At 37.8% G+C, this 15,390-nt stretch overlaps 1 protein-coding gene across 1 annotated transcript in view; it reads left to right on the top strand.

Moving 5' to 3' along the window:
* RAB38 (RAB38, member RAS oncogene family) overlaps positions 1 to 14,615 on the top strand; it is a 58,267-nt gene extending 43,652 nt beyond the window's left edge. Inside the window, exon 3 of the mRNA XM_004589819.3 lies at positions 14,234 to 14,615. Within this exon, the coding sequence (XP_004589876.1) occupies positions 14,234 to 14,386 (153 nt within the window). The 3' untranslated portion in view covers positions 14,387 to 14,615. The remainder of the gene's footprint in view (positions 1 to 14,233) is intronic.
* Positions 14,616 to 15,390: the final 775 nt, after the last annotated feature.

The raw sequence follows: 15,390 nt of genomic DNA, 5'->3' as shown, positions 1-15,390 counted from the left end.
TTCTGATCCTTCAACATCAGATTTCCCTGTAGCAATAAAGATTACAGAAATTTCTAAAGCCGGGGAATACACCTGTGCTCCATTCAAAAATTCAAAACAGAGTAGAAAGGAATTCTGGTGAGTCAGTGAGATAGTAGCAGCCAAATACTTTCAGATAAAGTAAGTTTGTTTTGTGCAGTTTATTTTATTTATTTATTTATTTATTTTTTAATACTTGATTTTTTTTATTTTTTTAAAAAGATTTATTTTTATTACAAAGTCAGATATACAGAGAGGAGGAGAGACAGAGAGGAAGATCTTCCGTCCGATGTTTCACTCCCCAAGTGAGCCACAACGGGCTGGTGCGTGCCAATCCGAAGCCGGGAACCAGGAACCTCTTCCAGGTCTCCCACTCTCGATGCATTGGGCCGTCCTCAACTGCTTTCCCAGGCCACAAGCAGGGAGCTGGATGGGAAGTGGAGCTGCTGGGATTAGAACCGGCGCCCATATGGGATCCCGGGGCTTTCAAGGCGAGGACTTAAGCCGCTAGGCCACGCCGCTGGGCCCTGTGCAGTTTATTTTATGATAAAAAAATAGAATGAAAACAACTCAAGAAAGTGTGCTTTGAGAGAAGGATCTGTGGTCTGGTTTCTTTGGTATCTAGTTGTGTTAGGAAGGTCAGAGATGAAGCAGGGAAGTCAATGTGTGGCTGTGTTATTTGGCCTTTTGTGTAGTGAAATGGGCTGAGTCCAAGGGGGTATTGTTGGCGAACGAAGTTTATTTGAACCATAGTTGTAATTGAGGCATGAATGTCACCGCTCTTTAGTTGGTCAAGAGATGGTCCAGCAGAAATATGGAGGATGACTGCCATGCAAAGAAACTGAAGGTATGTGATCAGACAGGAAACCATATGGTTCATGAACAAGGGTGAAATGTCACATGCCCGCAAGAAGAAAGCACACCATGTCCTTCAGCATCGTTTCTAAGCAGAAGCAGAGGGACTCTGGACTAATAAGGTAGTAATACAGCAGTGAGCTTTATGGTATATCGAAGCAGAGTGCAAAGCCTTTCATGAATAGTGCCTGGTGCAGGGAAACTGCTCCATTGCTTGGTGAATAATAAATCATGTTACCTGACATTTCAGGTATTATAAAACTCCTAAATGAATGTAGTTCTTTCTGTTTTTTTCCTGTTATAGGTTTATGGAATGAAGAAAAAGAACATGTCATTTCATATCAGAAAAGACAAAATATTACATATGCTAAGTACTGCCTCAAGAGGGTGGCCCTAGACTGAGAAGGATTTAGGATCTGACTGGGGAATGTAGGTCTTAAACATCAGTAATTTGGTAAGGTAGGGTAGTGTAGAGGTCAGAGTTCTGATAATTAACTGTTCTTAATTATGTTCCAAATATCAAAAGGTGGTTTAGAGAGTAATCTTTGTCTTGATGACATCCATTTTTGCGCATAATCCTTATTCCTATGCATTTTCCTTCCAGCTCCCATTATTCCAATAGTGGTGACAAAAATAGTTACATTTATGCCATCTAGAAAAGCCAGACAGCTAAAAGTTATTAGATGGCTGGAAAATGTATCCATATATGTAAAACTTAAGGACAAAAGTGAAATTGCTAATGTTAAAAGTGGCCACTTACTCAGTTTTTCACAGTCCTCAAGAAATATTAAAATGAACATATAAGGCAATATATGGTGATAAACTTATATAGTAACTCAATGTCTATTTTTGTTCTAAATATAGTATTTATAAGCTTCATAATTCTGTAGGTGATATTATCTCTATCTTACAGGTAATAGTCCCCCCCCCCCAAATTAAGCATTTTGCTTGAGTACATCTGGTTGTTAAAGAGCACACTTCATGTAAAATAACTTTTGGAATAATAGCATGGGAAGAATGCATTTAAAGAATTTTGTAAAATTTATTTGAAAGGCAGTCAGAGAGACAGAGGGAGAAGGTTCCGATCTCCTGTTTTATTCCCAAATGCCTGCAAAGCCAGGGACGGTAGGAACCCAATTACTGAAAAGATTACTGCTGTTTTGTGGGATCTGTGTTTGCTGGAAAATGAAACTGGGAGCCAGGATAAGGGATGGAACTCAGGTAGTCTGTCGGGATGCTGATATCCTATCTAGCATCTTAATCACTATGTCAAATACCACCCAAACAAATTATTTTCAAGGTAGTAAAATATCAGCACTTTAGCCTATGTCTGTTTATCATTTAAGCCTGCAGTAACCTTGGTCAACATTTGTAAACTGACTCATTCAGTCTTTGATTTCACGTAAACGTAGGGTGTTAAATTATAACTGGAAAAATTACAGATAATTCAATTTATGAAGTAAATTCTGTTATGAATATAATTTCTTTTTCATGCTATAAATATTACCCACATATAAAATTATTTTCATGTTGAAATCTAAACTTGTCAGCATTCTGAGGACCTTGTTAACCCATTCATTCATTTGGTCATTCAGTTAGTCCAGCACTGTGTCGGAACCTGGGATATAGCCCAGTGTAGTGGACCCACACAAGCCAATACATATTGGACAGAGATAGGTACAATGAGTATCCTCAGTTTACAGGGTGGAGACTCAGACTTTCCTTATTAAGTGGCATGACCAAGTTTCAAATACTTTGCATATATCATTTTTGTCCATAGCTAGTAGCCAATAAAATGCTACTTTAGTTGCAATTGAATTATTCCACAAAATTCTCTTTATTTGTAAAATGGCATTACTGACATGGGGGTACTTCAAAAATGTGTGAAAAAATAGAATTAAATAATACTTTTATTTCATTTCAAAAAATTTGGAATCCACACATAGTTGGTTGACAGTATGCACTGTTCTAAACTGTTGGGAGATCCCATAAATGCTCACCTCTCATGGTTGCTAAGGACTAAATGAGAATATATTTGTGCTATAAATGGCAAGGAATTCGAGCAGGTAGTCAATGGTAGGTATTCAGTAATTATTAGCAATTATTATTTATATTTTGTGTCTGGCGGGCCATGTATTATTTCAAGCTGATGAATGAATGAGTATTTTAATTATAAACTGTTATTCTTTATGAATGGGGTATATTAAGTCTGGCTTAAAGGTAGTTTTATGCTTAATTTTCTTTTCAAGATGTCTTAGTAGGTGCCCAAGCATTATTTCAATAAGATGCTCATAGTAAGGAGAATTAAAATATTAACAACTTGGAAACAGAATGTTAACAAAGGTAAAAATAATCAACGAGTGTCTCGATCAGTAATGATCATTTCTGGCTAGCCATACATTGCAAATTTCATTTGGCAAAAGGATCTCAAGAGCAGTGAAGTCTAAATAGACTGGGAAGCCGCTTCTGACTAGTATGAAAGTCGTGGTATTTCACACAGGCAGAAATGGTGAACTGAGAGTTTTTTCAGGAACCAGGAATTTAGTTGAAATGAGTAATATATTTAGGAAGAACAATTAGGGAAGAGAAAGAAATAAAGAAAATAGAAATTGAAAAGGAGGAAGGACATCAATTTATGTACGTTTGCAAATGATATGATGTTTTATGTGGTAAAAACTAAACACGCCATTGAAAATGTTGGAACTGATAAAACAACTGATAAAGCTTCAAGATGCAAAACGGACATACAAAAACTAGAATTTTATGCAATAATTATAATGTTGCTGAAAATGAAATCTCATTCATAATACACACAAAAACAAAAATACACCAAAACAGGAAAGCTATTTCTTGCTTATAGATTTAAAGAAAAGTATCATTAAAATGTCTACAACATCTAAATAAACCTATATTACAACACATCCCTATCAACATATCGATTACATACTTTTCAGAATTAGAAAAGGCAATCCTAACATTTGTATGGTATCACAAAAGGGTCAAAATAGCTAAAATGGCTCTCTACAAAAATATCAAGTTGTAGGCATCACAATAGCTCATTTCAAATCATTCTACAAAGCTGCACTAACTAACAGCATGGTGCTGACTTTAAAACTCACATGTAGATAAATGGAAGAGAATAGAGTGCTGAGAAATGAATCTTCAGACATTTAGCCAATTATTTTTTGATAAAGGTGCTAAGAGCATACCTTGGAGAGAGTATTTTTCAGTAGATTGTGTGGGCAAAATTCCATCTATAAATGTAGAAATGGTAAATACATATATGAATAAAGGTGCTCCTAGCCATCAACAAAATGCAAATCAAAAGCACAATTGAAATACCAGCTCACCCTAATCAGAATGACTGCTATTCAGCCATAAAATGGAGAACAACAAACGTTGCTGCAAATGTGCAGAAATGGAGTTTTTAAGAACTATTTTTAAAAACAAATACTCAGGTTTTAAAGGTAATTATGGAAAGAGAGAAATGACCATAATAGCCAGGGATAGGCAAGGTTTAAATCAGGAGCAAAGAACTTTATCCAAGTCTTCCACATAGGTATAGGGGCTCAAACACTTGAGCCATCCTCTGCTGCTTTCCCAGGTTAGTAGCAAGAGCAGGATTGCAAGTTAGCAGCTGAAATTCTATTCAGTGCTCATATGAGACGCTGGCACTGTTGGTGACTGTTTAAGCATTGTGCCACAGCCCTGGCCCTGAAGTGGGAACTTATATACACTAATGGTGGGAATGTATAGCTTCTGTGGGAAACAATACAGAGATTACTAAAACAAACAAACAAACAAACAAAAAAAAAACAAAACAAAAAAAGCCTAGCACTCCACTACTGGGAATATATCCAAAATATGAACTTATCATATCCATAAGATATTGTCTCCAACATATATGTTTGTAACACAATATTCACAATATCAAAATATGGAATCAACCATTACATCCATCACATGAGTAGAAATTTAAAATTATGATAGCATATACAATGGAATACTATTCATTTATGAGAATAAAATCTTATCATTTACAGCAAAATGGATAAAACAGGAAGGCACATTTTTGAGTGGAATAAACTAGACACAGAAAAGTGTAGTTTGTTTTCCATCTTACATGGCAACTAAAATAAAAAACAAAAACCAAAATAACTCAATTTGAATATAGCATTCTGACTGCTAGAAGTTTGGGAGGGTGAGTGGGATAAAAGGAACCAACAAGTAAAATAAAAAAGAACTGAGAAGCAAAGTTCATAGGAGTCTTGAAAAGCTCCAGGATAGAGTACAGATAATCACACACCCGGGACAGCTTAAGCAGAGACCTCATCAGGGTGTAAAGTGTCTCTTTGAGCTGGCCTCAAGACACGCTGTAGGTAGAAGTCTTAGTGAGTGCAGAGATGTGGACCCTACATGTAGAGCTGCTAGCAAAGACCAAGAGATTAAGGATTTCCCCTTAATAATAGTAAGAAGTAGGGGAAACTGTGTATGGTGAATTAATTTGACAAATATGCTGATATGAGATGCTAATACTAGGGGAAGTGTGTAGAAGTATTTGGGAACTCTTCGTATGACACCTCATGTTACCTGTTTTGTAAATCTAAAACTACTCTGAAATTAAATGTTAAAAAGGAGAAATGAACACATGTGCTATTTAAAAACATTGGAACATAAAAATTAATCATGGCCAAATGTAGCATATTGTGGACTGCTCATGCTTGGTTTTTTTGTTGTTGTTTTTTTTTATTAATTATTATGCATTATGTGACAGTTTCATAGGCTCTGGGAATCCCCCCACCCCTCCCCACATCCCTCCCCCCTGGTGGATTCCTCCACCTTGATGCAGTATTACAGTTCAAATTCCATCAAGATTCTTTCCTTGCAAACATATACCAAACATAGAGTCCAGCTACTTATTGTCCAGATGGGTTGAACAGTTTCTTGGGGAGACCATTTCTGGTCCAAAGTTAGAGCTGGTAGAATATCATCCCAGTCAATTAAGAGTCCCAATATAACATTAACAGCAATTTGTAACATTATGGAATTGACATGGTTTTGCGTAACCAGTATGTTAAAAAAAAAAAAACAAAAAACAAGTTCTTAACCACAACCTATGATTTGCTCATTGACATTTCAATTTTAGTTTGTATACAGGACCGGCTGCTATATACCTTAAAATGGCTATAAGGTACCATTCAGCTGTCTCGTGTCTATTTCATTTTAGTATTTAGCCATTTGTTGTGTGGAAGTATAATTTTACTGATCTTGGCAGATTTTAGGATAATCTAGACTGGCTTGTAACTCTAACAAGACATTTGTCAACAATTAAGGTGCAGAACATTTTTTTTTTGGGGGGGGGGTGTGCAGGAAAGTCCCCAACACCGTGCTTGGTTTTTAAAGTGTAGTAAAAAGTATCAGCCAGCAAGTAAAGATATTTGATTGCATATTTATTTAAGAAACGATTAGGAAGAGGAATAGATGAAGAGCAGGGTCTCTAAGCTTGAGTCTGACGTGCCATTGTGCAGCATTGCGACATCCAGGGGACAAATGAGCAGTGACAGAACAGTGGCTGCAGGAACACTTTCTGAAAGTTTGACTTGCTGACTACGTAGCCCTGGGAAAGCTGTTGAATCTCTCTGTACTGCAGTGTTCTCACCTATGTTTCTGTGTGGTTCAATTTAGTTGAGTAAACTAACTGAGCAATACCTGGATTATCATAAATTATCATAAGGGTCAGCTATTTTTGGTAATAGTATAGTTTAGACATACCGTGTGTATTAGGCACTGTGCTGGAAGCCAGGAACATTAATACAGTAAGATATAATCTCTGTTTTTGTTAACACAAACAAGGAGTATTTAGCATATAATGTCAACTGTCAATGGAGGTTCGTACCAAGTGCAGCGAATATTTAAGGGACATTTTGTATTGCTGAAGGAAGGCACCTCAGAAGAGATAACCGCAAATACACGTAGGTGTGCAGGCAGCAAGAGCATAGAGGTGAAATGTTTTCTACCTTTCTAGAGCATTTGCTGTGCAGTTTGATAGCCTGTGTGATGCCAGCCAAGTCACTTTTCCATTTGGTCTTAATTTCCTGGTGAGTGAAAGAGAGAGGTTGAATTAATAGAGTGTATTTTCCTTCTCCTTTTTACAATTGGCGAATTTCTATAGGCATGAGAGTGTTTCATGACTGTCTGCAAATCCCTTTGCAAATAAGAGGAGAGAGAGAGAGTAAGAGATCATGGAGGTGCAGCAAGCAGGGAATAAAGGAAATTTGAAATGGACTTTTGCATCAGACTAATAAAGCAAAAAGGCCAGAGCATAGTTACGATAATGGCTAGGGGAGATAGTGTCAGAAAAGAAACAATCCTTAGAACTGACTGCAAGCTTTTCTATTCTATACTCTACCACCCCCCCGCCCCTGCCATGCTGACAGGGTGACTGGCCCATGTTAAAATCAGTGTGAACCCAGCCTGACCTGTCATCTTGGAACATGTGAGATTGAAGTTTTGTATTTATCAGACAAATGGGCATCTTTAAGGCTTTGTTTCCCCACATCAGCCTCCACCTGTTTCTCTTAAGGGGAAAACATGGCAAAGTGCAGAACCATGGACTTCAGAATAAGGACGACAAAAGATTGGTTGTAGACTCTTAAGAAGACAACAAGGAGATGAAAATGAAAATACAGGAACTCTGAGGGTGTTATTCTAGAAATGGGGATGGGCTGATATTAGGGAACCTAGACAATAAAATTGTCTTTAAAGGTGCAACTATTTTGAGCCAGTGAGTTAAATACTGCTTGAGACACTGTCATCCCCTATGAAGCCCAGAGGAGTCCCAGCTGCTCCACTTCCAGCACAGCTCCCTGCTAATGTGCCCGAGAAAGCACTGGCCCTTGCCAGCCATCTGGGAGATCCGGAAGAGTTTTATTCTCCTGCCTTCTCTCTGACCATCTCTGCTGTTGGAGGGATGGAAGTTTTCTGAGTACAGTCATTTGTACTCCCTCTCAGTAACATTCTCTTTCAAATAAATAAATAAGCAAGTAAATCTTCAACACTGAGAAAAATCACTTTGAAGATAAAAACACAGCACATCAGTGCTTAAATCAGGAGTTGGCAAAGGCAAACAAAAAGCTAGAAAATGTTTGACATTTCTGTGCTCGATAAACAAGTGCCAAGTCTTCTCAATGGGGGGTTTAAAGTCTTGTTCTGTGGAGGCTTCTTCCACAGGGCTGTTATTATGAATTCCTTATCAGCTTCTAGGCAGATGTGAAAGTTTTCCGCTTAAACTAGGGGTCAAAGATTAAAGAGCGTGCCTTCAAACAGGTGTTCTGAAGAGCTAATTAAAAATCTGACAAGTATCCAGCACCTCAGATGGTAAGATTTATATGCCTCCCTGAATGGAAAGATCTGAATCACCACAGCCTAGGATTTCTGTGTGAAACTGTATTTCTAGAAAGTGTACAATTCAAATAAAAAGGGGTGATTTATCTAAAAATTATCTCAAAATTTTATGAATATAATTGTATATTTACTGTACATTCTAAATGAGTGGAGAAAACAATTCTTTTTTTTCAAAGATTTATTTTCATTGGAAAGTCAGATATGCAGAGAGGAGGAGAGACAGAGAGGAAGATCTTCCATCCACTGATTCACTCCCCAAGTGGCCACAGCAGCTGGAGCTGCACCGATCTGAAGCCAGGAGCCCAGAGCCTCTTCTGGGTCTCCCACACAGGTGCAGGGTCATCTTCATCTGCTTTCCCAGGCCACAAGCAGGGAGCAGGATGGCAAGTGGGGCCGCCAGGATTAAAACTGGCACCCATATAGGATCCTAGTGTGTGCAAGGAGAAGACTTTAGCTGCTAGACTACTCTGCCAGGCCCGACAAAACAATTCTTAAATTCCATGGTTGAAAAAAAATCTTAAATTCCCATGCTGGGGCCCTATCCCCAAACAAATAGATGGATGGCTGGGAGGTTGGACTTCATAAAACTTTTTTTAAAACTCTTTAATGTTGGGCCTGGCGGCATGGCCTAGCAGCTAAAGTCCTCGCCTTGAAAGCTCCGGGATCCCATATGGGCGCCGGTTCTAATCCCGGCAGCTCCACTTCCCATCCAGCTCCCTGCTTGTGGCCTGGGAAAGCAGTTGAGGACGGCCCAATGCATTGGGACCCTGCAGCTGTGTGGGATACCCGGAAGAGGTTCCAGGTTCCCGGCACCGGAAAGGCACAGCACCGGCCCGTTGTGGCTCACTTGGGGAGTGAAACATCGGATGGAAGATCTTCCTCTCTGTCTCTCCTCCTCTGTGTATATCTGGCTGTAATAAAAATGAATAAATCTTTAAAAAAAACTTCTTTAATGTTATGAATATTCAACCAGAATTGAGAACTACCGATTTGGAAATAGAACTATTTTAATATGTGTTTTGAATCTGGAATGTGTGCTTATGCATATACAGGGAAGCAAAATAGGCCAGTCTTGGTTGAAATGACAGATCTGCTAAGATTATGGTATCCTCTGGGTACATTCCTTAACCTTATTGTCTCTAGCTTCCTTGCCTTTAAGATACGATCATTAGCTGTTTAACAGATTTTTGTGAGTATTACATGTGATCATTACTAAATAAACAAAGTACCTGGTTAACTCTGGTTGTTACTGCCATTTGTTTTTGATCAAAGACTGTTAGGAACATTGAGCCTGTTTCTCAGACTGGCTTATTAATATAAATGAAAAGATTCTGAGCAGAGGCACAGAGATAAAAATACATCAGGCTAACAGTCAGTCCAATAGACCGTCCTGTCATATTGCAAATTTGTAAATAAGTCACAGCCAGATCCCATCAATGTGTGTATAAATTTTCTTTCCAGTAAAAGATGCTCCTGGGGATGTCATTATTAATCTCGATAATAAATGCAAATAAAACTTCCCAGGTAATATTTTACACTTGAGCCAGAAGCCCTGTTTCTATGTAGTTACCCAGAAAATGTGGGCTTGACTACGCTTGCTTTCACGCCAAATAGCTCATTCAATTATACTGCTACTTAATTGCTCAAAAGTTCAGGATCTGCGGTTCCAATCAGCAGAGACAGAGAGGAGAGAGCTTTCTCTGCATTTCTGTTTCTTCTCATGTAGCTTTTAGGCTTTTTTTTTTTTTTTTTTGCTATGACATCAATAAAGTATAGGAGGTCAGAAATACTAGGTATGTTGGGATATGTGCTAGTAATCCAAACAGTCTTTCTTGAGGACAAGATAGGATTTTAGGCCAGAACAGTTTGTTCGCTTACTTATTTTGGAAAATATTTTGAGGGCATTTACAAAAGGATCTGACTTCACCTCGTGCATTAAACCTTTTCAGTCATGATGTTGTCAGTGAAGTAGCTACTCTTCCACCTGAGCTCCCACGTGGCTCTACCCCTTACCCTTGCATCCAGACACGTCATTTCTCAGGTGCAAATTGAAGTAATAGAATGTACACATGAATGCTTTATTCTCTTTATTAAATATGAGGAGGATATAGAAGTAAACAAAATTGTGAACTCTGCAAGCTTCACTAATTTTTTTTTACAGATCCTCAGTATTTATATGTATTTGTTTACAATCACCTGTGAGGTTGGTTTTTCAAATCCTCCACGTACAGATAATGAATCGAAGGAGGGAGTGGTTTCATTATCTTTCCCAAGGTCATAGGACCAAAAAATAGGAAAACTGACATAAGCACTTAGCCTCAACGTCTTGTCTTTTTGTAGTATGCTTGCGGAAAATACAGGGGCCATTAATAGTGTTTACTCTCCTCCCTGGCTTCCTCACAAATTTTCTAACTTTAAATATGTATGCAGTGGCAGCCAGCATGCTGGCACACATAATCGGTAGTTGATAAACTACTCGCTGGTAGATCACTTGCTAAAACAGAGTGCTAAAGGTGTGTACAACCCATCTATAGATGCGTACTGTGCTTTAATTATTCACATTTCACCTGGAAAATATCCTTAATGACTCCACTTAGCAGAATTCGTATTCAGGGAGTAACAGTGATCTGGCCCTAAGATGCTCTAGTCAACATTTGTGTGCCTCTGCTGTTTATATGAACCTTGCTAGCCATAAACTCTGTCAGAAATGGGACTCATTTTATCATCTTAATCTTTGTAGATTTGGCACTGAGTGGCAATCTAAATAATAGTAAACGAATGAATAAATGTGGCTTTGTGATGATGACCTGATACTTCCTCTGGTACACGCAGTCTGCTCATGGACATTTTTCCTCCACATGCCCATCTTTTCCGTTACCTAGAGCACACCCTCCTTTTTGTTCTTGGTTCACCAGCATCGTCTTTTGCTAAAAGTATCATACTAGACTACCACTAACTGGGCTTAGGTGTTTGTTGTTTTTCCCATAATAATGATAAACTTTAACTGATTTACCTAAACGAGCATATATTTCTTTTCATTAGTACTTTTTGCCAAATTGCAAACTAATAAAAGCAAACTCTATTTATTGGGCAGATTAACATATGAGTAAGGTATACAAAAATACTACTGACAAATCGAATGTGATATTTGAAGGTGCATAATTTTTAACGTTTAAGTTGTTTTTCCTGTCAGGAAAGTATTTTAATGTATGAAAGTGAAAAAAGATTTATTTAGCACCAACTAGGTCTAACACTGAGGAAAGAGCTTTATCTATTATTGTATTTGATCTTCAATACAACCTTGAAAAAAGGAAAATGGCTTAGAAAATGACAAGTTTTATTGTTAGAAAGACCCGATGTAAGTTCTAGCTGACACCCAACTTTTTACGTGGTTATAGGAAAGTTTCTTAACCTTTCTAAAAGATAATCTTTGTGCAACTATATATAATGGTATCTCATGTTTGATAATTTGGGATAACATTTTGTTGTCTCTTTCCTCAAAATAAAAGAAATATCCAAATGAGAATGAAAATGTTGGCACATTAATGACTGAGCAGGTTAACTTTAAACTACCTCTATGTTAATCTCTTATAATGAAATGTGGACAAGGTGAAGTGGGACTATGTATTAACTCTTCCTAAATGTGAGATCATTGTTAAGTAGGTATCTATTCTGTAGCATACACAAGTGGCTGGAATTAATGCTAGCAATTGAGTTGGGCCTTTCCCCAAGGCCTCGGCTTCACCTAGGTCAGAGTGTTGCTTGGGAGCTGGTCTATTGAGTATGACTATGACATTTGGGCATGACTGTGGGATGAGGAAGAGTGGGAGAAGGAAGGAGAAGCATGAAAAATGACCCCAAGGCATAGTAACCAGCTCAACAAGAAATGGAAGCTACTGCTCTATATGAATTGGCTTCCCTGAAATAAAGCAGATACATGAGGCCAAGGTAGAAATGCCATTCTCATCCCATCCCAAACAGTAGCTCTAAAGAAAAAAGAGGAAAAAAGCTCTTATTTTAAAGGATTTTAAAGATTTTGTGTATGAAGTACTTAGCAAGTTCATATATTTATTATGAAAACTTATTTTGTCCTAAGTTACGGATTTATACACAGAGGACATTATCCCTCCCCACATCCTCTCCCCTTCCTTTCTCCCCACAACAAATTTATATTTTGAAAGCATCAATGACCATTATATCTTGGAAAGTACTTATTAGCTAAGTATTATCATTAAGGTCACATTAGAGTTACAGAAAAAAAAGATACAAAATCATTAATGCTGATCTGGTATAAAAAACAATAAAAACTGTAATTACAAACAAACAACAAAAGCAAATTAGCCTTCATCTTTTTTTTTTGAATTTAGAAACACTGAAATGTACTTTGATGAATGCTTTATAGAAGGGAGATAAATAACCTTGCAATTGGTTATGTATCTGGGACTCTAACGTTAATCTTTCATGAAGTAGGTGAATTTGATGTTGGGCTTGAAGAATAGGAAACATGCTAATGTCATTAGCCATGTCTACCATTTGGAATGTATTACCAGCTCCTACATGTCCATGTAATATGTCTATTTTCAATAATTTCAAAATGCATCAAGAACTTTGAAATATGTTGAAAATTTGATACAAGTAATTCTACTTTGGATAACAAAGTCTGGCAGTAGAACAATTTGGTAGAAAGTTCTTGTCACTTTAAATTGAATATGAGGAGAATTTATACAAATTAAGACAGTCAAATTTAACCTTATTGGGGATCTTCATTTTGCATTTTTCAACCTGAATAAGAAGAACAATGTTCAATTATTCAATAGTTATAAACAAATATCTCAGATTCAAAACGCTGGTTGCATTTTCATAAAGTCAAAGCTTATTTCATTTTTGAAACTTGATTTGTATTCCTGATTCCTGATTTTCCTTTGAATAATTACACACACATGGATTTCCTAGATTAATACAACATTATTAACCTAGATAACAGTGCCTTGGAACATCAAGGTCATGTCAATGCTGTCCATAGGACCTGGGACTGATTGGGACAGTCGCCTCTGCTTGATCCTCATGTGCGGATGTAGATCAGGAGAATCCCCAACTCTGGGCTTCAGTGATAAAGCAGAACAGTAGAAAAGAATACAGATAAATGAGAACTGGCTCACATTTCTTCCTTAGGAAAGGAAGGTGCATCACTTCCTTCACATTTGTTTTGACCCACAACTGCCACAAAACTATGTCTGATCTCAAAGAAATCAGAACAGCATACTTCTTCAATGCTACTGGAGGTCTGAAAATAGGGTTGGTTGAATCCAGAGTGATCACTGTGAAAGGCTTCCTATTACTCCTATTTTGCATCAAGACCACCAAAGTCATAAGTAGCACAGGACAATTATCAGATGAAACACTTACGTTCTTCTAAAATATTATCCTTTAACCTGGTAAGCCCTACTTCTTTGACACACCCAAATAAATATTTGTACTTCTCTGAAAGGTAGAGATTTTTGAAAGAATAAATGAGAGTGAAGGGAAAGGAAAGAGGATGCAGGGGCAGTGCAGCAGAAGGGCTATTTAAATATAGCACAATGTTATTTTAGAATGTTGAATGCAGAAAGGTGAATTCTTGGCACAATGGCTGAGATATCACTTGAGATATCCACATCTGATATTGGAGTGCATGGGTTTGAGTCCTTGCTCTGCTTTTGGTGGCAGTTTCCTGCAGATGTGCACCCTGAGAGGCAGCAGGTGATGGCTCAAGTAGCTGGTCCCTCACCATCCAAAGGGGAGACAAGAACTGAGTTCTGGACTCCTGATTTTGGCTTGGCGTTCTCAGGCACTGGGAGGCATTTGGGGAGTGACCCAACAGGGGGGAGGATATCTGACTGGCTTTCTGTGTGTCTTTCAAGTGAATGCAAAATTTAAAAATATAATTGAATAAAGAAGGTCATTTTTTTCTCCCAAGGAAAACATAAACATTGAAGAAGCCTCCAGATGCCTGGTGAAGCACATACTAGCCAATGAGTGTGACCTCATGGAGTCCATCGAGCCCGACATCGTGAAGCCCCACCTCGCGTCAACCAAAGTCGTCAGCTGCTCCAGCTGTGCCAAATCCTAGCAGGCCATTTATTTATTTTTATTTTTATTTTTATTTTTACCGGCAGATGATAGTAATGATCCCATCATGCCATACATTGTGCCTTGTTTTTGTTTTTCATCATTTTTCTAAATGTCAGAATAGGGAAACAAACTAGGCAGGGCAAAGATCTGTGCCTCTGTCTTCCCTATAAGAAACAGCAAGTGTTGTTTTTCCCCCACTATCAGCACAGTGTTTACATGCTTTCTAAAAAAAATTTTTTTAGTCTGTTACAGAATTCTGTTTTATACCTGACCGAAATTCTGCAGGAACAGAATCAGCCTTGTTATTGCCTTTTTAAAATCAGCATATGCCTAAGGACTCAAGGACACTAAGAGAAGAACAAATTAGCCGTCAGTTTTATCATTGACTGCTGCCTTGCCCTTGGTGTCTTTGTGCAGGTTTCAATACGTCTCTGATGGTCTGACAGGCCTATTAGGTAGAAGAGCCGTGTTCACCTGAGATGACCTCCATTCGAGGCAGAGCTAAGAGCTGCCTCTGATGTAGCTCTTCAGAGTCATGTACACAGGCTTCCTGTGCTTTTGTTGCCTTCATTGTCACTTGCCATGCCTTGAATGTCGCTTTAACTGAAAACGGTATGAATGGCTCTGTCCCTTGTGCATGGCCCTCTGTTAGCTTTCTCTGGCTCAAGCTGTGGGGCTCTTCTGTACATGTAATATATATTATATATATATATTTTCACATGTGGAAATAAAACATTAAAAGATGCTGTTTCCCTAACTGAAAATGTTTCAAGTTCCTTATTTTGATGATTATTTTATTATTATTACTTTTTTGCAGTGTAACTTTGGTTCTCAAGGCATGCTTCTAAAATCTTTCAGGAAGAAGAAGGAAATATTCACTTAAAGTTACTGCTGGACATATTAAACTTGCTTGGTTATTCCATTGACTTTCACTACTTATATTGACATTCAGTTCAAAAAATAAGAAGGGCATATAAATTTGGGGGTAATCTGAGGAATATA

Source organism: Ochotona princeps, chromosome 4, assembly GCF_030435755.1.
Source record: "Ochotona princeps isolate mOchPri1 chromosome 4, mOchPri1.hap1, whole genome shotgun sequence".
NCBI classification, from domain to species: domain Eukaryota; kingdom Metazoa; phylum Chordata; class Mammalia; order Lagomorpha; family Ochotonidae; genus Ochotona; species Ochotona princeps.
The sequence above is the reverse complement of the archived record's forward strand: the minus strand, read 5'-3'. Positions and strand labels throughout refer to the sequence as shown.